A 24,718-nucleotide genomic window follows, 5' to 3' on the forward strand; every position below is an offset into this window, starting at 1 on the left:
AGGAAGGAAGAAATACATCAGCCAGGGGTCATTCTAAGCAAATTATTTGCGTTCATTTTTGTAAGTCTTACCACAACCCAAATACAGGTGATCCCTGTTTTACAGATAGTGGAACAGTGCAGCAGAAAGGTTAAATAACTTGCCAAAAGTCAAGTAAGTTAGTAAGTAGCAGTGCTAGGGCTCAAACCATGTGGTCTGGTTTCATAACCTGTGTTATTAGCTATAGGTTACTACACTGCCAAAAGTTCTAAATATCTTGGCAAGCCTCATAAATGTTAGAGTAGGGAAGATAGTAGTCTATATTTAAACAGTACCTGCTATGTCAAATTTGCATTTTAGATAGCTCCCTCTGGCAGAAAACACAGTCTATCAATGATCAAATAGCATCCACTCCGTCTCAACAATTCTTGAAACTGTCGGCTACTCTCCATCCCCATTGCCACTGCCTTAGTTCAAGCCACTATCATTTCTCAGCTAGATCATTGCAGTGACGTCCTAACTGGCCTTTCTCCCTTTGGCCCTAACTGAAGATGAAGATGAGAGGCTAAAACAGACATATGAAAGGATGCCACGCTAGCCAAAGCATGTACATATATTAATATCAACCCCAACAACTTCTAGGAGAAAGGGCTGGAGAGAAATGGGAAGCAGTTGCAAACCCAACTTTTTACAAATCTAGAGAAAGTCAAAAGCAGAGCCAGTATGAAGTCGTTAAATAAAACCACGCATTTTCATAAAGTACAAGCTGCCTTAATCTGCCCTTAGAGACTGTAGGCCATGGAAATAGCGATAGACAATGGTTGTCGGCTCTCCTCCATCTCCTCCGGCCTTCCTGGAGACTGGGTCTCCTGATCAGGGAAGCTTGGCTGGCTGCACTCACCCTTTCTCCCGTGCTGGCCTTGCTGAGATGTGCCCTGGGCAGGGTATTGGGCAGGAAGGAGACTCCTCACATGATCCAGCTTAATCCTCCTCTTCTCCCTTCCTGAAGCTGCACACTGCGGTAAGAGCACAGCAGAAATGCAGACGAAAAGGGGCCATACATGGGCAAGAAGGGCTCTGCTGCTCGGCATCCTGTGGGCCACTGCACGTCTGCCTGTCCCAGGGGCCTCCCTGCCCCAGCGTCTCCCAAGGGCCACAGGTAGGTGGACACTGGGGTCAGTTACCTCTGCTGCAGCAGCAGCTCCTGCTGCTACCACATGCAGATGAAGGGACAAAAACAGGAAAATTCTCAATGGGCTCGCTTTTACTTTTGCTTCTGAATTTTAGCATTTAAAAAGATATCAAACACTTTTGATCCTTCAAATAAGTTCTTAAATATACTCCAAAGTAATTCACAGAGATCATAGTAGGCCAAGTCTCCAGTTTTTATTCTTGGAGACTTTTTGGTGAAAAAAAAAACTTTCATCTTAGAAACTCTCTCTGCAACAGCGGATGATTTTTTGCAGGCCTGTGAACAATTTAAGCTCTGCAATGAGAAAACGGAATTGTACAGATAATAGAAATCTTCATGTATCAGAGATACAGTTTCTACTTGGGGAGGAGAGATTCAGAAATAAAAACAAGGAGGAGTGTTCTCATGATTTCCTCTTTTTAATTCTTCACCATCATCAACATATTTCATTAAGATTTCTCTTTTCAGTCCCCCAAAAAATTTTTTTAAAACTCTACAACTGTGTTATATTCAGAAGCGCTTTATACATTTTCAGTGAGTTCTTAAAATTCCACCCTGTTACCCCACACTTACAGATTTCTTAAGGAAGCTCTCTGTGGGCTTGAAATGTGTGACTCCAAACTCTTCAAACTTTCACCTCCTTTTCCTTAACAGGAAATAGCACCCAATGTGTTATTTCTCCATCATCAGAGTTTCCCGAAGGGTTTTTCACGAGACAAGAGCGCAGAGACGGAGGCATCATAATCTATTTCCTAATTATCGTTTACATGTTCATGGCCATATCTATTGTCTGTGATGAGTACTTCCTACCCTCCCTGGAAATCATCAGTGAATGTAAGTGGCTGGGAAGTTCCCCTGTAACCTTCTGGAAGAGTGTGCCACACAGATATGACTGTCTTTGAAACAGCTCAGCAGCTGTCCTGTACTTCTCGACTGGTTGCAGAGCACCAGCTTCTGTGTTGTGGGCTCCCGTGTCTTAAGGAACTGGCCGAGTGTGGTTTCTCTTGGTAGTTAATGTGAATCAGAATTTCTTTAAATTAGAACCCAGAAGTTATTATTTTCCTGCCTATTTCCAGAAATCTCTAGTTTGTCTACTGCCTGCATGTTTGTTATAAGAACTGTTCCAAGATTTCACTTGTATGTACTTTGTGTGTGCTCCTAATACAATGAAACTCCTAATATTTGCCATTTTATACTTCAAAAAACTGTTTTTTAATTTTTACTCTAAGCTCACTATAACTTTGTTTATAAAGAGGTAAGTGATAAACAAATGCAATTAAGGACCACCGTCCCCATCTTCCTTTCCCAGCATCCTACCATTAAGGAAATTAATTGATATTTAAGAACCAATAAACAAATAGATGAATAAGTCCTGCATCCTAAGTGACCTCAGGCGTCAGATACCTGTAAATTCAGTTATTAAAAATTAAGAGCTCCGTTATTGGTTTCTGAAAATAAGATCAGCCAGTCCAAGCCTCTGAGCTCTGTTCCTTCAGCAGTCTATGTTGCCCAGAATTCTGAGCATAGACCTTCAATGGTGCACTGGTCCCTAATACCAGGATAGCAGTTATGTTTCATACCATATGAGCAAAAGTGTGTTTCTAGACTTGGTCTCATGGTTGGTTATTTATTTGATTGAGCATGCTCACATTACAGCAAAAAGCAATGTCAAAGTTAAGGATTGGATTTCCTATTGCATATTCACAAGACTACACAGAAACAGCAGCACCCTCAACCTCTACCCACCCCGCAACACACACACATCGCTGCCATTTCTTGATAAAGGGAAAGAAGATGAATGTAAACTCTCCCCTTTCCCATCACCCCACCCCCAACCCCTGCTGAATGACATAAAGCGCCTTTACTCCCTTGTTCGCTGCAGTATACTAGTATCTGCAGGATCTAAAACAGTAACTGGTGATAGCAGAGGCACTCAACACCTATCTGTGTAATGAAAAACTATATATATATAAGAGATTAGCCTAATTTATTACAATGTTTCTTAAGTAGATACAAACATATACTTTTATCTTGACATTACATCCTACATGGACATTGATTTTCCTTTAACAAAGATTAAATTAACAGTTTTACTTAGATTAATGAAATACAAGAAAAATAGAGAAAAATAGAAGAGAAAGATGAAACCACCCATATTTCCATCACCCTGAGATCTACACAGTTACCATTTGGTATATTTTCTTTAAATCTTTTGAATCTTGCTTTATATGCAGTTTGGGATCTTTCTTTTTTCTCACATAATATTTTATTATGCACATTTTTCCATATCATTAAACATTCTTCAAAAACATTATTTTTAATGATATCATGATAGTCCATGATTCTATAAATGATTTGAGCATCTGACACTGGTTTTTACACGTAGTAGGCACCCAGTAGATATTTATCATAAAATTTTAAACTATTACTCTCATTGGACATTTGGCCTGTTTTAAGTTTTTTGTGTTAATGTCATCCCTGTAATTGTATAAAATCTTTGCATACTTCTCTGATCATTTCCTGATTAAGAGGTAGAGATGTGGATATTTTAAGTCTTATGATATATATTTGCAAAAGGCATCCCACAAAAGGTGTGCCTACTTACACCTCCTTAATGTATAGCAGCACCCATTCCAGAAAACCATGAAAAATATGTGAAATATCCTTAGTTGCTTTAAACATTATTTTATAAAATTTGTATTTATCTTATTATTCATGAGGGTCAATATTTTATATGTTTATTGAATTTTGTGGTTTTGCTTTTGTATTTTTTTATTCTATCAGGGGTATTCTTTTTCTTACTGATTTTCAAGACTTTAAAAATATACAAGGATATTAACCCTTTTTCTAGTATTACTTTGTATCATATGCTTTTTCATGGTTTGTTGTTTTTGCATTTTGTGTTTATCACATTGAAGTTTGAAGTTTAAATATTTTAAGTAAATTTGTAAATTTTTTCCTTTATGATTCTCCTTTTGGTTTTATAACTAGAAAGACATTTTTATCCATAGGTCATAAAAATCATCATATTCTATTCTACATGCATGATTTTTTTTACATTTATTTATTTCTTCCACTAAGAATCTGTCTTGCTATAGAATGTAATGTTATTTTTTCCAAAAGTTGATCAATTTTCATACACGAAGTTCTTATATAGATGTAGATCTGTCTCTATGCTCCCAACTCTATTCTAATAACCTTTTTGTTCTTTCTTATGCCAATACTGCGCTTTAAATTAGAAAAATGTAAAAAACTAAAAATTAAAAAATTAAAAATGCTAATCATATAAAACATAGAAATTTAAATTGTAAGGAATTATTTCCATTTCCAATGACTTAACTGAACAGTGACATGACTGAAAAATTAAATCTATCAAGAATTTTATTTATAAAAATTTATCTTGGGAGAAGTAAAAAATAAATAAAAAACATTTCTAACCCTGTAGAAAACACTACTGCATTAAAATTTAGATTATGACTTCAAAATAATGTTCATTAAGTGACTTAATATGTCTAAATGACTTCCAATGTGCTCCTTGTGACTTTGAAACATCACCTGCAAACACGCATTTCTCAAGTGAGTCTCTCAGGCTCTGAAATACAGTAGTTCTTACAGATTTGTGATTGATGAATATCCATGCCACAGCCAAATCTTCAGCTGTTAAAAATTGACCCTCATCTTGAGCATTGAAAATACTGGCAACAAAATGAGATAGAAATAGTGCTAGCTCAATTCATTTTTAAATACTTATAAATTAATTCTCTTTTCAAGGTCTACCATGGTCTTATCTAAATTATGACATCAGCAATAAAAAACAATTTTCCTGAAATTTGTTTACATCTGCAGAAACGGACTTCAAAAGTCTGCAAGTGCTTTGCCTTTCCCCAGTTTCTTGATGAGCACTGAGTCATAATAGTTCCACCCATTTTGTCAACTAATAGTTATTAACATAACCCTCAAAACAGTTTACTTAAGTATTCCACAATGTACTACAGTGTTATTTTTTTATCAGTTACTTATGATACAATTATAGATGAAAGATATATATCTTATAATAATATAATATATGGTTTATATAATGTATATAACATTATATATGTGTGTGTGTGTGTATATATATATATGGTTTCACTTAGTCTTCTCAAAAACCTTACAAAATAGGGACTAACGTTTGGGTTTTACTGATGAGGAAGCCAAGGCTGGGAGGGTAAGTAATTTCTCATGACCACACAGCCACACAGAGAAAGTCCTGATCTCTCTAATGCCAAAACTCAAGCATGATCTCAACTGCTACATGATAGAACTTTACACATCCTTGTTTGAGATTTGCTACCAGAACATAGATGTTTCAGAACTGTTCTATTTGAACCATCTTACAAGAAATTTTCCTCTCGAGAGCACTGAAAATTTTGACAAAAAATATCAAATACCCACAGTTACTATGGAAGAAGTATATTACAAAATAAAGAGAATACATTGGATTATTCACAAAAATCATTTTGGACCTTTGGCAACCTATACGTGATTGTAAATCAATGCTATAGACACTTATCCATAATAAGTTCCCAGGCCTGAAGATTATGAGATCATAATATAGGACTGTGGAACTTAATCATCGTAGATGAGGTTATAATGTCTTGTGGGGTATGTTTACTGAGTTCCAACCTAGAATACAGTGGAAGGATTGGCAGGCCCCTGTCCCACCCCAGTCCCATTCACTCCTCATTTGGCCAACAGCAGGATCTTTAGCAAGGTGAAGACTAGAAGAGGCTCAGGATTGTCATCTCCGTGCAAGGATGAGCTGGAAGCTGTAGGGGGCAGAGCCTCTTGCTGGTGTTCTGGCAGGGCCCCCGCTCAGTCAAACCAGTGCTCTTTCTCTTTCAGACCTACATATGTTGGTCTTGGTCTCCTACAGCTGCCTCCACCAGAGGCTTCCAGCAAGGATTTTTCTTCCTTCACCTTGCTCTGCTCATGATCATAAAAGTCACACACCCTCTCCTCTACCCTCGAACACTGGAAAAGCTGGAAAAGCATGTATCTCTACTAGGCAACCTCAGACACTTCACCACCATCTTAACTGTATGGAGCCAATAAAAGAAAATGCTGTTGCTATGTCCCCTTCCTCCAATCCTATCTTCTTTTTCTTTCCATTTAGGTTCTATAGGAAAAGAAGCTAATAATTCTCTGAACACAGAGGGCTGAAATGAAATTAGTCGGTGTTATAGAGGGGAAACAAAGGTATCACCCTCTAGTCGTCCAGGGCATTTCACATTTGCAGAAAAGCCTTGGCTTCTGTGCTGGGAAACAGAATGGAGATTCCGGGAAAAGAGTTAAAGATGTGTTCAGAAAAGCAGCATTATCCAAGCCCAAGTTAGAGCTAAAGGAGCTAGAGGCAATGGAGTGAGGAATAAACCTAAGGAGAGCTTCCTCATCCCCAACCAGTTGTGCTACTCTAGAATGTTACCAGGATGGATACCCTGAGGGGTGTGTATGAGAGAGAGGAAGAGAGACAGACACACAGTGAGAGAGGAATCCAAATGACTAAGCAAAACGAGGCAGCCTTTGTCGTCTCTGATCATTCATGTAAGCCTGACTTAGAAACCTGTGCCTAAGATTCCCTTGCTTAGTTTGCGAACTTAGTTATGTCACTTTGTAGTCATATCTGGTATTGTTTACTTGGGGCTTTTTCTACTTTTTTCTATCTCTATATTGATATAGTTGCTGAATGGTCTATGACAAATGCTGAGAATCCCCGGACAGCTGGAGAGCAAGGACACAGCCATCATATGCTCTAGTGCCACACTCCTGTAGAGAGACAATTGAAAGTGTCCACCCTGGAGCCAGACAGCCTAGGTTCAAATCCCAGCTCTGCCATTTGCTAGCACTGTGACCTTGAGCAAAGTTCCTAACTTCCCTCTGCCTCTGTTACCTCAGCTGTGAAACAGGATGATTACAACTTTCAGTTCACAGCGTTGTGTGACAAGTGCATGAAGAAACACAAGTGAACTGCTTACACAAGTACGTAGCACATAGAAAACATTCAGTGAATGTTCATTGTTACATAAGAACAGACTACAGAGGTTAGAATCCTTTACTCAGGAAAGATGAAAGTGGAGATGGGGAATACCAAAGCCTATTTAAGTATTTTTGGAGCAAATAACCAAATCTACGGTGCAGCTGCTAGAACTTGAACACCAAATTTAAGGTAAATAAAAGTAAGGTCTATTTGACAAGGTAGGAAGTAAGGTTATTAAAACAGTTATTTTATCTAATAAGCCATGTGACAACTTTAAACTACCTTAAATATCTCTGGAATATTCTGTTTAGGCCGGGAGCAGTGGCTCACGCCTATAATCCCAGTGCTTTGGGAGGCAAAGGTGGGTGGATCACTTGAGCCCAGGAGTTTGAGACCAGCCCGGCCAACATGGTAAAACCCCGTTTCCACAAAAATACAAATATTATCCGGGTGTGGTGGCAGGCACCTGGCCTGTAATCCCAGCTCCTCAGGAGGCTGAAGCAGGAGAATCGCTTAAACCCAGGCGGCAGAGTTTGTAGTGAGCTGAGTCCGTGCCACTGCACTCCAGCCTGGGCGACAGAGCGAGATTCCATCTCAAAATAAATAAATACATAAAAATTAAAATTTAAAAATATTCTGTTTAAAGTTCCTTTTATTTCATTTACATTAGCATCTATACCATTTTACTTCATCTTTTATTGTTTAAAAAGTCACTTTTAAACATAATTTAAATTTAAAGAATTTAAATATAAGCCAATATATAATACACATTAAAAATATAATATAAACTATATTCACTTAAAGACCGAATAGGACCAGTATGTCTACTCTCTTTAAGCAGTTTAATTTTAGAAACACAAAAGCTGATATAAAATGAAAACAAAATATCCTTTTGGTATGTAATGGGGATCTCAGAGGTATTGAACCACTGTTCTAAGCAGCTTTCTTCATATTTTTCCAAATTATATACATAGAAAACTCTGAGAACTCCTTAAGATTGGTCACTTGATAGAGTCCAAATTCCACAGTGAGCCGCTACGAAACTTTAAAAAAAAAATTTACGCTAATATACCATTCAATTAGATATAACCTCTCTACCACACTGATACCTTTGAATTACAACACGTCTTACATGAAAATGATCATAATAAGGTTTTGGGGAAATATACTTAAATATTTACTTTTTATTTCAAAAAATTTTCACTTACTCTGCTTTGGACTAATATTTGCTTATGTTCTACTTTATGTTTCAGAAATAGGCAATAAGAAAGAAATGCAAGTTTTAATTCCAGGTAGAATTGTTTCTAAATTGAAAAAATTGGGATTCAAATAATTCTGTGAGTATGGCATTTGGATAGCCTACAGTTTCAGGGGATTGTTTGATTTTTAATCCTCATGAAATTTACAGAAGCAAAAGCTTTACTAAAGAACAAAGAATCTAAGAATAGTGCTTCCTCCCTGCTACACACTCATTCTCCTAAGAGCATTTCATCCTCTTTGTTGGTCTTTTTTCTCTGATCTAAATTGTGGTCCCTTTGGATTGCATCTAAATCTATACCAGGCATATAGATCTAAATAAGTGCTAAGTACTCAGTATTTTACCAAGATGCTATTGCAGGAACAAGCAATAATAATAAAGTTATGTATTATCTCTTTACTTTGCCCACATGGATAGCTGAAAGGGCAGCTTCTTGGTGTCAAAAAGATCTAGGTTCCCTTCCCACCTCTGCATTTATTACCTGTGTGGCCTTGGGAAAGTTATGGAACAAACAATGAAGTAATTGTTAGGTTTGGAGGTAAAGTGTCTTGTATAAAAGAAGTATGTTTCATATGATAGGCTAAGGGCAGGTGGAAATCCACTGTAATATTATAGCTGTTAGATTGGGGATAGGGAGAGTCTTTTTCAGTGGAATCGGGCCTTTAAAAGCATTATAGGTTTCAGAATTCATTCTTTCATTGCTCAGAATATGAGTTGGTAAATTAAGGTAATCAAGTTATCTTATTTCTTGTTAAAAACATCCCAGAGCATACACATGCAGTCATGTATTCCTGACTGTCAGTAACTATTTCTCCCCTCTAGGCATTTATTCCATTCAAAATATTTCTAGGAATGCCTTTGAAATTAATTTCAGAACCAGTTTTGCAAATCATAAAAGAGACATCAGTTTGCTGTTGCACTTCGTTTTGGACCCTAAATTGTATGACTCAGCATGACTACTCACCATAGTTGCTAGAGTTGGATCTGATAGACTTTTGATTGTTTCTAAAACTCTAATCCATTCACAAAGCACAAAAGTTTGCAGACTTTTTAAAATGATGCCAGAGGACACCAAATTGCATAGCCTATGGCTGTAACTATATTAAAATGTGCACTGTGAAAAGGACTAGATACATTAAAATGATAGCAGTGGTTAAAATACAATGATAAAAGTATTCCTCTATTTTTCCCCTTCATTGTCTAAATTTTGGTAGTGTAGACTTGGGGTTGGGGGGTAGGTATTATAAAAGAAATTTAATTAAAAATAAAAAAGTGGTATACAGTCTTAAAACAGAATTCACATTCTACAACTTTGAGTAAAGATCGAAAAAAATAGATAATACCTTAGATTGTGTAGTCTGATCCTCCATTTCACAGACGGCAAAATGAGGCTTGTCTAAATAAGTTAAGTCTCATATCAAGTTACTGGCAGGGCTGATTCCAGGTCTTAGTTTTGGTTTAATATTCTTCCTACTATATCATATTTCCAGAAGGAGATTTTCAAAAACCATTATAAACTTTCTAACGTGGCATCACAGAAAAGAACACATTTAAGAAAAAGTCTGATGAATTTTCATAATCAGCTCATTACCATGAAGTTGTGCTTTATATAAACAATGTGTTGGTACCTAAAACTATAGAGAAAACTCAAGTTGAACATTTTTGCTATATCTTCCAGGATATGTGATTATTCCTTTAGAGTAATAGAGGAAAAAAAGAATAATAGCTGTGGGAGGAAAAAACTAGAAAAATTTATCTTTAATAATAAACTATAGCAGAAAGAAATTTTACCCAAAAGGTCAAGGAAGACAAAGCCAGTCTATTCTAAAGTTCAGAGGTATAAAACATTTTATAAAATATTCTTAGAACATTAAGATATAATTTGTTAAAATACCTTTAAGTTTTATCCATCCTTCTATACAAAAATCTTTCCTTTCATAATTTGAGTGCAGTGAATAGGAACAAGCTTTATTCTTACTGCCTTTTGAGACTGAAACTTTTCTAAAGAACCACCTATTGTCCTACCTTGAGACTGAGTTTTCTAATGAAGCATTCTTCAGCTAATGCTAAACAAAGATTGTTCAGTATTCAGCTGCACTGTTGGGGCAGTTATTTTATGATAAGGCATTCCGTTCTTTTTCAATTTCTTCCACATATTATCTAGCCCTGATTTGATTTGGAAAGACAATTCATGGTAATATCCAGCAGCACGAAATCTATAAATTCTCTAGAATGTGCTAGAAAACTTCCAAATAACTATTTTTTCCACCAGGAAAAAACAGAATGAGGGTGATTATGGTGCCAGTGCCACAACGTGTAAACAAAAAAGATTCAATCACCCACCATGTTATAATTGGCCTAAGTGCCATTCTTATATCAGGTTTCTGTGGTAAAATAAAGACAGCGTCGGGCTTAGAATCAACAAGCTCAGGGTTTATGCCCTAACTCCCAACATTTAAGATCCTTGCAATCCATGTGACATTATTTTACCTCCTGGGCCTGTTTATCTGTAAAATGGAATACCACCACTCATATATCATGATAGTTGATATTAAATTATGTATATGGGAGTGCATTGTACACCATGAATATATTATTTACTTCATTTCTAAAATGAAAAACAGTTAATTACAGAGCCATCTCTTTTATCTTTTTGTTCTATGTTTTAAATATTATGGTCAGTTGTACACATCAGAATTGTAATAAGAATATAGTATAGATGTGTGTCTATACATATATACACATACTGGTTAGAGTGATTATATATATGCATGTATATGTGTATATGTATGTAATAACTCTGATCAGGAAAAGAAATACTAGGAAATATGCTATGGTTTGGGTATTTGTCCACTCCAAACCTCATGTTGAAATCTGATCCCAAATGTTGGAGGTGGGGAGTAATGGGAGGTGTTTAGATCATGGGGGTTAATCCTTTCCTAGGGGGTGAGTTCTCCCTCTTTAGTTCCTTTAGAGAGCTGGTTGTTTAAAAGAGCCTGGCACCACCCACCTCTCTCTCTTACTTCCTCTCTCACCATGTGATCTCTGCACACACCAGTTCCCCCTTTATCTTCCACCATGAGTGAAAGCAGCCTGAGGCCCTCACCAGATGCCCAATCTTGAACTTTTCCAGTCAGAAGAATCATGAGCCAAATAAACCCTTTTTTCTTTATAAACTACCCAGTCTCAGGTATTCCTTTATACAACACCAAAAGCACTAGGATACAATGTAAACTACACAAATCATTTATTTCTCACCCTTCACTAGTCACTGCAGGTAGATGTTCAGCAAGCAACATGACCAAAGGCAGCCCCAAGGGATAAAATTAATGACTGGAGCTGGTATCATCAGCAGACAGTATATGGATGACAGATTTCTAAGTACTTCCCACATCTTTCAAAATGAAAGCCAAAGTCCTTACTAGGATCCACAAGACCTTACATGATCTGCCTATTACCTTTAATCTCATCACCTACTGCTTTCCCTTGACACTGTTCATTCTAGACATGCATGTCTTCTGTTTCTACACCACACAGGCTAGCCTCTACCTCAGAACCTTTGCAGTCATTTATTCTGCATAGAATACTTTTAGCCCAGGTAGACAAGTGACTTGTTCCTCATTTCAAAGTCTTTAGTTACCTTCTCAATTAAGTCCTTTCTGGTTATCCAATCTAAAATTTCAATCCTTCCTCTCGGACATTTTTCTCTCTCTCCCCTCCCTGCCTTTACTCTTTGCAACTTATCTCTAACATCATACCTATTTTCCTTATCTTATCTGCTTTCCCTTATTAAAAGGAAAGCTCTGTGAGAGCAGGAATGTTTGTCTGTTTTGCTCACTGCCATATTACTAGCACATTAAAAATGCATCTGGCATATAGTAGGTACTCAATAAATGCAACAAATAAATGAACCACCAGCTGACTTAACTATCACCCCAAAACTAGTGGCTAAAAACAACAACTACTTTCCACGGTTTTGGGTGTTTACTGAGCTACTCTCGGTAGTTCTCGCTCAGGGTCTTTTGTGCAGCTATGGTCAGAGGATAGAGCTAGAATCATCCGAGAGCTCACTCTCTCACATGTCTGGTGCCTAGGCTGTGAAGTTTCAAACTCTGGGGACTGAAACAGCAGCAATTCCTTAGACATCTCTATTTCTACATGGGCTTTTCATGAGGTTTCTCCAGTATGGGGGTTTCAACAAAGTAGCAGGACTTACCATGTCGTAGCTTAAGGGAAATGTTCTGTGATTACACTAAGGAAGTTGTATCACCTTTTATGTAGGGGATTAAAGGGTTCTGGAAATCTATGTGGAGCAGAAAAATACCATAACTATTGCTGTAGTATACAATCTGCCACACCAAGAAACCATAAAGGAATCAGTAAGCTCAAATGCAATCCCAGCAGACTAGAGAACAAGGTCCACCTGAGTGCAGGCAACAGGTGGTCCCAGAGACAATAAGAAGGAAATACCAACCACCTGTGACAAGGACTCAACCAAGCACACCAGAGTTTGAGTATCTGGGAAGACTGAAGGTATAGTAAATGACAATAAACGTCAACAAAGAGTTGCCATCAAGTCTTGAAAACCCAAATTCTAGTTCTGACTTTGATACTTTGTGACCTAGGGTAGATAGTTTAATGTATGGCATGCTACCTCTATTGGCTAGTTTTTCGTTTATCAGTAAAGCCTGGTTGGAGATTATTTCTTATGCAAACCTATCTCGGCCTAAGGCTTTCTCTGTTCCTTCCCATGGTAGGTCCCTTGGCCCTAAAATTCAAAGGACAAAAAATTTCTTAAGACTCTCATCTTGTCAGTCACTAAAGTTTATGAACTTGCATGCTTGTAAGCCTGGTGGATAGACACAAACTATTTGTAGTATTACAGTATTTTTTTATATTCCTATTCTAGAGGAAAATTTTAATAGATCCATGTTTTAAATCAATAGACTATACAATATTAAATCTAGTTAAGTAATTTCCCTCATTTGTAATTAGACAAGGTTGAAACCATAAATTTTTTAGAATATCTGTGTTTTCTTGTGACTATAAGCCAAATTCAGCTACATTCAAATCATCAAAAATTCTCTGCATGGCAAACTGAAAAATCCCAGCCAAAGCCTCCCATATTCTGAATAATATTTTACACAAAGTTCCTATACCAGAAAATTTGAATGGACGGTTGAAATAACTTAACAGATGTGTGAACAAGCTCCGTTCAGCTGCATTACACATCTAAAAAACTACTATCTTTTTTTTCTTCTTTGAAGTTGGGTTAGGATTTCCAAATTATCTTAATTTTCAAAGTCATGCTGTTGCTACTCACCTACAAGCCCTCCGGCTATAAACGCTTTTCTGGGTTCCAAATAACCCTGTATTTGGCACTCAGGATACTCCCTTTAGTCTCCTGGCCTTCCCTCACCCTTTCTATAGAAGGATTAAGTAATGAAGTCATAAAGAAGCAACTAGACTCTTAATCTGTGTATTTTATTTTTCTAGTTTAAGTAAATATTAGTGGTTTTATTGAAGCTGTAGCTTTGAGTATCTATTGTGTTTAGTGGTAAAGACATACTCTTTCACTTTATTAGGCCTAACAATCATTTCATTTATGTTCAGCCCTTGGATTGTCTCAGGATGTTGCAGGCGCAACTTTCATGGCAGTGGGTAGTTCAGCTCCTGAATTAGTTACTGCCTTCCTAGGTAAATATTGCTCCTTATACTTTTTGCTTACTCAGTGTGATTTTTATTTTCTTCAAGTTAACACTAACTTAGCTGCTACTATCTTGCACATAGGTGTATTTATCACAAAGGGAGATATTGGCATTAGCACCATTCTTGGATCTGCAATTTATAATCTCCTTGGCATCTGTGCTGCCTGTGGCTTGCTATCTAACATGGTATGTAACAAAACCATTCAACAAAATGTATTGTCTTAAAAAAATTCTAAAGGTAACTGTTCGTCATCTGGGATGGACAACAGGGCACTAATAATATGTGCAATCAAATTTATTAATCAGTAGAAAAACAACATGTATTCAATTTAATGTTAATCCACAAATAGCTCTTGGTCAGATTTATGAAAGTTCATGTGTTAGAACACAATTTTACATTTTTTTCTCTAAGCAATATGCAAAAGATAACAATATTTAACTACAAATATATAAACAATTTTAGTATTACACTAAGGATTGTACTTGAAGTTACAATGTAATGGAAATAACTTATCATATTACAGGTTTCAACACTATCATGTTGGCCCCTATTCAGAGACTGTGCAGCGTATGCAATTAGTGTAGCAGCGGTTCTTGGTATAATATATGACAACCAAGTTTACTGGTAAGCTTGAAAATAATTCTTATGTAAAAATTAGAGATTTTATGAATTTCTGTTGGTTCAGTAATATTTTTTTCAGAAATATTATTTCATATAATCTGCCACTTCTATACCATATTCCAACAGGTCTCTGAGTTAACCTTATCACAATTGCTGATTGTATTCTTCTCACTAGTTTGCAATTTCTTTTTAGTCACTTCACAGTCTCCTTTTTTCTCTCACTAGTCACTGGAGACCATCACTTTTCCTTCTCCCCACTGGCTGCCTATTCAGTAAGTTTCCCAACTTCTGTTGTCCATTAAAGCCACAACAGTTGACTTTTTCTTCTGCTGGGTTACCGCTCACCTTGCCTTGGTTAGAAGTGATCATGGTCACAAAAGACTGGAGAAGGATGGTAGAGGAAGTAAAAGAAGTCTTTTTAAATTCCTCCAAACTTCTGATGCTCAGAGAAACTATAGCCTTCCTCTAAGAACCAACAATGCTTAGCTTTTAATATTAAAAACTGTTTGCTTTCCCTGTAATCTCTCTGCCTAGCTGGTCCAAGAAAATGAAAAATGTGGTGACTGAGTGGACAAGGACAAACTTTTTCAACTAGTAAGTAGCAGGCACCCACTAGGTTCTTATCACTATGCTAGATATCATAAGGGATAATGAAATGCAAAACACAGCTACACAGGTTACACATTGCATAACTTCCAGAGGACACCAGAAAAATACGCAAAAAAAAAATGTAATGGTGTCCATCTGGAGAACCACAACTTTGCAGTACAGCATAATATCTGCTATCAAGAAACTTCAAACCTAGCCAGAAGCATAATTTCTAAACTAATCATCCTGTCTTCTAGTCTGTCTCCCTAAGACACTGTGTTGGTAGAGTAGAAATCCTTCTAGAATTCAGCAGTTGTCTGTAAGGGACAGTGGCTGTGAAAGTATCCAAGATAATGTTTCCTCAATTAGAGAAATCAGAAGATGTAGCAGACAGAGATTCACTGGCTATAAAAGGTAAATGCAAGGTTCAAATGTGATGGCATTAGCTAACTGCCAGAGTACAGGGAAACAGTTCTTGGTTCCCAGGGTATAATTTTATATTTTAGAACATCTTGTTTTCTTGTGACTATAAGCCAAATTCAGCTACATTCAAATCATTAAAAATGATGACAAACTGAAAAATCCCAGCCAAAGCCTCCCATATTCTGAATAATATTTTACACAAAGTTCCTATATTAGAAAACTTGAACAGTTAAAATAACTTAACAGTTACTATATTATTTTATAATTATTATGTATTTTGGGGAATGCATTATGCCAATGAGCTGAGGTAGAAAATGTTCACCACTATATATTAATTTTACATTTATTTTGAAAATCTCCAATTATCATTTTCATTGCATTTTTATACCTACCATTTGGAAGGAATCCACAAGTAAAAATGAGTTTGTTGATCTTTTTTTTAAAAAAAAAAAAAAAAAAAAACATAGAAGTGTCCGGCTTTTATCAATAAACTTATAATGCTGTAACCAAGTTTGGAAAAATCTACAAAACAGAAAATATCTAGAAATGTTTGATTGTTCTATGGCTACTTTTGTTAGAAAATCATTCAATCAATACTGCCCAAAAGCTATCAACTCTAAAATGACTTTCACTTTTAATTTAAAAACACAAATTTCTCTTAATTTATAGGTATGAAGGAACTTTACTGCTTTTGATATATGGATTATATGTTTTGGTGCTGTGTTTTGACATTAAAATTAACCAATATATTATAAAGAAATGCAGTCCTTGCTGCACCTGTCTTGCCAAAGCTATGGAAAGAAGTGAACAACAGCTACTAATGGGATGGGAAGATGAAGGTCAACCATTCATTCGTCGGCAATCAAGAACTGATAGTGGAATATTTTATGAAGATTCTGGCTACTCTCAGCTCTCTATAAGTTTACATGGTCTTAGTCAGGTTTCTGAAGGTAATCACTAAATCTTGCCCATTATTAAGTCTATTCACAAAAGAAAAACTTTAAAATTTCATTTCAATTCAGCAAGTATGGTGTGCTTTTTATGCAAAAAAGACTGTGAAGACTCAGAAATGATAAAGACTAAGTCCCTACTTTTAAGGAATTTCCAGTATCATAGGAAATACAAAATAGCTAAAATATAAACGTTAAGTAAGAACCATAAAAAGAGAAAGAAATGAAGTGTGACTGTGGTTCACAAATGGGACAGTGTCAAAATGTGGTGAGGACAGACAGGAGATTTTCACAGAGAAGGGAGCATTTAAATTGGGCCTTGCTTGACAGGAAAGATTTTAACTATGACATGATGTTATGACCAATAAGTAACAGCTACTGAGGTCTTTATTTCATAAATGATGCAGAGATAAAACACATAGAGCACAGTATATGCATAGTAAGGAAGAAGAGGAAAGGTAGAAAGGAATAGGATAAGAAGAATCTTAAATGCTATTCTAAGAATCTTGGAAGGTTTCTGAGGAGAGAAATTGTTAGAACTGTTATCTTAGTAATGTTACCCTAAGCGATGTTTACCAAACTAAAATATGAAGTAAGAGACAAGGAGGTCTGTAAGAGGCTGTTACAGCAGCTGATGTGTTTACTAGGTGCCTAGACCAAGTGAAAGTGGTGGGAATAAATGAGAACAGATGTGAGACTACATGAAGGAAGCATCACCAAGACTATATGGGGCCAGAAAAAGGAACAAAGACAACTCCTATGTTTTAATCTTGACTGAGAACATGGGAACACCACATATTAAAACTGGGAACTCAGGAACAGGGGCTGGTTTGGAAGAAAGAAGAGAAGCATTTGAGGTTTGCCATTGTTTAAAGCAGTAGCAAAACATTTAGGTAACTATGTTCAGTAGGAAGTCAAATTCAGCTATGGTCAGAATTATAAGTTCATGGGTTACCTTTTTATAAAGTGGTTGTCCAAAACAGATTCTAATTTTAATTAAGCCTTTAGGAGGGTACTTATTCTAATGTACTACTTAAACTTTTAGAACATGACTTTTCCCCCTTTTTACAAAAATTTTAGCTTCTCCTCTTTCAGGTGTAAGAGGTACACATCTCTAAATTAAGCTTACAATAAGAAACGCAAAAAAAAAAAAATCCAAATTCTTTGATTATGTTGAAATTATATCCAATATTACTTAATGGCACATTGGTTGAAACTTGACCAACTTTTTATGAGTTGTTGTACTAGCATTCGTTTTGACATAATTTGATCCAATTATTACATTATTTTGTAAATGCCATACAAATTTTGAACAATTTTAAAGTAAATTCTAATTTTTATCCATTATCATTATCCTTCTACTAAATTAAATTGAATAAAGTAATATACTCAGTTTTCATAAATTATATTTTAGATGATATACTACCTCCTATTTTAAGGTTCTTTCTATGAACTGTGGTAAAGTCTGAATTTAATAAATAACATAGTAATGAAATAGGGCAAAAAAAAAAAAAAAACTTCCAATAAGAATTAGGATATGCAACTTAATAAAAAAAAATTATGCTATCATTATTTTATATTCTCTAAGTATACATTATCTGGTACATAGAGCAGGCAGAAGCATCATCAATATTGTGAAGTGGAGACAACTGGAGTAGCCAAGTTAGAAGCCAGGTTAATCCCTTAAGCAAAAAGTTACTGAAGACAATCCACATGAGATGTCCAACTGACACTTCATAAACACTATCTATAATATATTTAGCGAATGGTCCAAGACATTTTGATAGCTTTAAGGCCCCAAATAAAGAAGTGCTGAGTATCACATCTTACATTGTCTGTCCTCAAGTTTCAATTAGTTTCTTTCACCAGCAATATCAGTAATGAGGTACTCAAATGTTTTAAACAGCCTTTTAAAAACTGATACAGCTAATTTATTTCAATATAGCTTTCTAAATAGGCATAACTTAATTAGCCATTTGAGAAAACTCAAAAGTGTTTAATTTTTCCACAACAGATCCACCAAGTGTTTTCAACATGCCTGAAGCAGACTTAAAAAGAATTTTTTGGGTATTATCCCTTCCTATTATTACATTACTTTTTCTAACCACACCAGATTGTAGAACAAAGTTTTGGAAAAACTACTTTGTAATAACCTTTTCCATGTCTGCAATATGGATATCTGCATTTACATATATCCTGGTTTGGATGGTCACAATAACTGGTATGTATTTTAAGTACAATAGCACAACATGAAAATTTTCATATATGAACGAATTGCATATGTTCACTCAAAGTAGTCTAGCTACACAGCAAATTTCTTTTCAGCAAGACTGAAGATTAGTACCATTTACAAAATGATTAAGTATTACTATAACAAGATCATTTGGGTTTGTGAGTTGCATATTATATATAAACTGTATTTTCCACTGTTATTCAGCCTGGGGTACAATTCAAGAGATCTTATAAATGAAATCAAATTCATAGGATGTCTTTTTATTATGCTAATAATTTAATCACATTCCATGGGATCCACAATACTCTTTATATTGAATTCCATTCCATAATGGAAAAAAAAAAAAAAAAAAAAAAAAAAAAGCAAGGAGCTCTATTTTTGGGAAAACAATGGGTGCTCACTGCTTAACCGGATTATATTTTATTTGACTTTTCAACATGGCACTACAAACATACTATGAAATGAGTGAAAAGGGTATAAAAGTTTTATTCTAGGTTTCTACCACCTTCATGATTAAGACTTAACTAACTACTGCTGCTTGGCCATAATCCACTATAGTCTCTAAACAAAAAAACTATAAACAAAGACAAAAATAATCTGTAATTTCTCCTACAAAGGTTAACCCAAATTAACTTATAGTAGAGGTGAACAAACTACTGCCTGTGTGCCAAAATAACCCAGCTTGTTTTTATTAGTAAGGTTTTACATATTATCTATGATTGCTTTCACACTACATTTGCAAAGCTGAGTAACTGCAACAGAAATCATACAGCCTGCAAAGCCTAAATAATTAGTATCTGGCCCCTCACAGACACAAAAATTTGTTGACCCTTGACTTTTCCCAAATTAGTGTAAGTCTTAGAATAGTATGCCAGCAAAAAGCAGATTGTTTCTTCCTTTTTTAATGAGAAAAATGAAAAAGTCCAATTAGCTTGCATATTATATCTATCCAAATTCACTCAGCCAGAACACACTTGATATTAGGAAAATAAAAAGAGAGCAAAAATCATGTAATAGATCACAGAACAGCCCCCCAAGATTATAAATATTAGTGTTATTTATGCACGTATGAATTCTAGCAAAGCCAGTAATAGAAATTAACCAATTCCAATTCCAGTATCAATATGTAAGCATGCAATAAATAAGCTACTTTCTAATTAAGTTATTTTAATTGGCATTTTAAGAAAAAGAAAAAAAGATGCTAAACCAAGTTTTCAATTACAACATTAAAAGAACAGTTACATATGTTTTAACTTCTCTCTGGTTCTGTTTCTGAGAATAAATACATTTCTGATCAATGTTGACCTGACATCAAATTTAACAGAAGTATTAATAAATTGGGACCATATGTTAGATTCAAGTAGAAAACAAACAGGTTTTGTTTTCCTGAGAGATTAATGAATGTTCCCCCTCCCCACCCTGCCAAAGCCCACTAAATTAAGGTATATCACTAAAGTAGAATGTAATAAATGATATATATACATGTTAACACATTTATAGCTTAAAGATAGCTATAATTAATTTGCTTAACTCTAATTTAATAAAATTTTTTAAGAAAGAAAAACAGGAATGATCACTCTCATTAGCAAATATTCAGCACAGCCCTGATGAGATAATGGTGGACATAAACATCTTCCGTAAGAATATCAAACAGGAAAATTTCTCAGTGGCAGAATTTTGGCTGTTACATACATCTTTAGATATGTCATTAAAAATCTGTGCTACCTGGGTTACCCAAATTACCAGCCTGATTCAAATATGTTGCTAGCTAAAAAACTAAGCAAGCACATATTGGCTCTGAATTCTAAATCTGCCTATTTTATTTTTGTTCAGGAAGGAAATACCCAAAATAACTGCAAAAGATGGTTAGTGACTCTTTAAGATTTGTAACCTGAAGTATCTGTTTATTACAGGGGAAACACTAGAAATTCCAGATACAGTAATGGGCCTTACTTTATTAGCAGCAGGAACAAGCATACCAGACACAATTACAAGCGTGTTGGTCGCAAGAAAAGGTAAGAACTAAGTCCCTCAAGCTGCAATGGTCATTCTACATGGCTAGAATGAGTAAAAGTAGCTTTAAAAATGTTTACTTCCGGCCGGGTGTGGTGGCTCACGCCTGTAATCCCAACACTTTGGGAGGCCGAGGCGGGTGGATCACAAGGTCAGGAGTTTGAGACCAGCCTGACCAACATGGTAAAACCCCATCTCTATTAAAAATTAAAAAATTAGCCCAGCATGGTGGCATGCGCCTGTAATCCCAGCTACTCAGGAGGCTGAGGCAGGAGAATTGTTTGAATCCAGGAGGTGGAGGTTGCAGTGAGCCAAGATCGCGCCACGGCACTCCAGCCTGGGCAACAGAGCAAGACTCAGTCTCAAAAAAAAAAAAAAAAGTTTACTTCCTCAGTAACATACTTTGAAGGGGAAAAAAAAAGTGACTCAAGAGGAAGAGTTTACTATTTAATAGCAGGTTAATTTCACACAATCTAATCCCCCAAATAATATTCATTTGAAATGTGCATTAAATAGTAATTGACCATGTTAAATTACAATGAAAAGCAACAAGTAAGCTAGATACCTTATTGAAAAATGGTTTAATAAATATAATTAAATAAATGTTAAGACTTTAAATACTAACCCAAGAAAAATTTAAAAATACAAATTCAGTAAGACTTTTGCTCTAACAATTTTCCAAAATGAATCAACAACAAAAAAGTATCCAGTGTTTCTTTTCTTATGAAGATTAATAAAATACAGTATTGGTAAGCACATTTTAACAATATGCTTTTCTTTTGTAGGGAAAGGAGATATGGCTATGTCTAACATCGTGGGATCCAATGTGTTTGATATGTTGTGCCTTGGTATTCCATGGTTTATTAAAACTGCATTTATAAATGGATCAGCTCCTATAGAAGTAAACAGCAGAGGACTAACTTACACAACCATCTCTCTCAACGTTTCAATTATTTTTCTTTTTTTAGCAGTTCACTTCAATGGCTGGAAACTAGACAGAAAGTTGGGAATAGTCTGCCTATTATCATACTTGGGGCTTGCTACATTATCAGTTCTATATGAACTTGGAATTATTGGAAATAATAAAATAAGGGGCTGTGGAGGTTGATATTATTAACAGTGTTATGCAGAAAATATGAATGGCAGGGAGGGGCAGAGAGAAAAATCAATTTCTTCATTTAAATCAAATTTTTTAAATCCTGAACCTTAGAATCTAAAACTTACAGTAATTTAAAACCAACCAAAATCATATCCTAATTTTTCTGAGCCCTTTCTTTTCATGAAGAATTACATATTATAAAACAGAAGTTTTGGGGGGCAAAAAATCTGTTTTACCATACAATAAGTTGACAAAAACTGGAGAAACTAGAACAAACAAATCCAACTATGTAGTACTGAAAACAACAAGAAAATGGCTTATTTCATTAAAAACAGTATAACCATTCATTTAAACTGAATGACCAGACTTGCTGTCTTTAAAAACCCAAACTTGAGATTAACAAAAATTACAGTATATTTTTAACATTATACTGTTAAAAGCTGGTGGGAGTTTTAAAAGTTCATTTTTACAGCTTTTGTAAGCATACAATATTACTTAAAAAAAAATGACTTTTACTAGGAGATTCAGCAAAACAGATGTAGGAATGTTCCAACCATGGCTTGAAATTATGCATTACGATCCAAGCGGACATCAATTTCTCTGCCACTGATTTTTATGCCATTCATTATTCTGCAGGCTTTTTCAGCTGATTCTGGGGAGTCAAATCTGACTGTTCCACAGCCTTTTGACTTTCCATTCTCCATTTTTATTTCTGCAAACATTACATGACCTGTAAAATAAAAGTTACAGAATTACTAGTCAGTTATTAAATGAGTTCTATTTCACTTTATAGGTTTGAAATTCCTCATAGCCAATTGTGATAATTTGATTAAAAACATCATTTTTTTAAATAACAAATAATATAAGCATTATATTTGGAGTAAAATACAATTCATATAAAGTAATAAATATATACATATTAGAATATACAAAATTGGAATCAGGAAAGATTTTCCTAGGATTTAATGTATTTTATTTATGTTAAATCCCTAATTCCTGAGGTTAATTGTATAAGCAATAAGTCAAGCTAGCACAAAATGCCACCAACTCACCATGCCCTATGACAAACTTACACATTTATACAAAATTATTTTTAGAATAAATGGTTGCTTACTGCCCAGTCTCCCTAATCTCTCTCTCTTCCTTCCCTTTTATCCTCATTTCACTCCTTTATCCCCTGCAAACAAGTGCAACTGACCAGAAATCTAATTTCTATCAGGCTACAAAGGGCCCCACTAATTCTGCTTGCAACCACAGTGCCAAAGCCATTTATTCAGTACCACAATTTGAGCTCAAAGTCTAAGAATGGCACCAAATATGCTACAGAAATAGTCACGGGAAAAGATAGCATAGATTTAAATCAATAAAGGTAAAAACAGTGATGTCAAGGAGAATCTCAGAGAAGCTTCAGGAAAGAGGAAGAAAACCAGAAACCTGGCCTTATGTAGTTATATCATTGCTAACTCTAGAGACTGGTATCTGAAGTAAATCAATACCATTTATCAAAATACAAAGTGGCCACAAGAATTCATCACTACAACAGAACACTTTTGAGAGTAAAAGGGGAGTTATCAATAATTACACATAAGTAACAGATGTAAAGTGAGACTATCCCCAGGCAAACTGGAATACATGGTCACTCAATCCAAACAGGTCATAAATTTAGGGTGTGACTACTTACCAAAATATTTCCCTCCCCACTAGATGTACATGTCAAAACAAATCAAGTTAGAAGACTTTAAATATTATAGTTGCCAGATCACTATGGGCTAATTTTAGTCTGGCAACCAAATCAGACAGCCAGACATATTTAGCTCTATAAAGGGAGGAGGAAAAAAAGGAGAAAGGTAAAAACAAGAGGGCCTGTCAAAAAACTGCATAAGCCCTTTCCAGAAGGTAAGATCAAATTTTAATATCAATCCATAAGGAAGATTTTTTTCTGTGGAAATCTAGATCTCTTACCTATAACATGATGGACTACTTTATACTTTCACTTTTTCATCCACTCCCTATTACTGCATTTCTTTTTGAAAACCAACTGGTAGTCAACTGCTCACCTACTAAACACTAATTAAATGGTCTAAGATAATACATATCATACTGAGACAAAACCAGTATCTTGTTACACATGCCAGATAGTCTTTAAATGTGTTCTGAAAAGTTATAAAATAGGCTAATCTCCAGAGAAATTACATGATAATAGTTAAAGTAGATCCAAATTAATATTCAGCCCACAACTGGAACGAAATGGGGAAAAAAAGCAAAAACACAGCAATCACACTTTCTAATAAGCATCATAAAATGAAACTGGAAAACACATTTTAAAACAATTTAAAAGATAAATGCAGCACAATTTCCAGAGTCCTCTTAATATCTTGAATGCTGGTACCTGAAAAAAAGCAAGTTTAATTAAAGAAGCTCTTAGTAAAGGACAGCACCTTACAGTTATTTTGAAAAGAACTGTGGAGGATTTTCAAGGACTTTTAAGGTTAAAGGTTCTTCCTTACCCTAATTTTACCTAAAAATGTAGTTTTTCTTAAGTATCCCATCATAGGTTTATTAGCAATAGTAAAGTTCACCTAAGCAAGAAATCTTCTTCAAAACCTCAATGGAAAATATGTCACTATTTCTTGCATA

General features: G+C 35.2%; 2 protein-coding genes across 3 annotated transcripts in view; one reads left to right on the plus strand and one right to left on the minus strand.

Annotated features, from left to right (window-relative positions):
- Positions 1-900: 900 nt before the first annotated feature.
- On the plus strand, positions 901-22,174 carry SLC24A5 (solute carrier family 24 member 5). Its single transcript, XM_050797222.1, has 9 exons — positions 901-1,138; positions 1,826-2,005; positions 14,059-14,142; positions 14,236-14,339; positions 14,678-14,778; positions 16,456-16,736; positions 18,751-18,957; positions 20,883-20,984; positions 21,768-22,174. Exons 1-9 carry the CDS (start codon positions 1,018-1,020, stop codon positions 22,088-22,090), a joined length of 1,503 nt encoding a protein of 500 aa, XP_050653179.1. The 5' UTR covers positions 901-1,017; the 3' UTR covers positions 22,091-22,174.
- Positions 14,433-24,718, minus strand: part of MYEF2 (myelin expression factor 2) — a 43,727-nt gene continuing 33,441 nt past the window's right edge. For both annotated transcript variants that reach the window (XM_050797219.1, XM_050797218.1), the window contains one exon: positions 14,433-22,811. In XM_050797219.1, coding sequence (XP_050653176.1) covers positions 22,648-22,811 — 164 coding nt within the window. In that variant the 3' untranslated portion in view covers positions 14,433-22,647. The remainder of the gene's footprint in view (positions 22,812-24,718) is intronic.

This window comes from Macaca thibetana, chromosome 7, assembly GCF_024542745.1.
Source record: "Macaca thibetana thibetana isolate TM-01 chromosome 7, ASM2454274v1, whole genome shotgun sequence".
Classification (NCBI taxonomy): Eukaryota; Metazoa; Chordata; class Mammalia; order Primates; family Cercopithecidae; genus Macaca; species Macaca thibetana.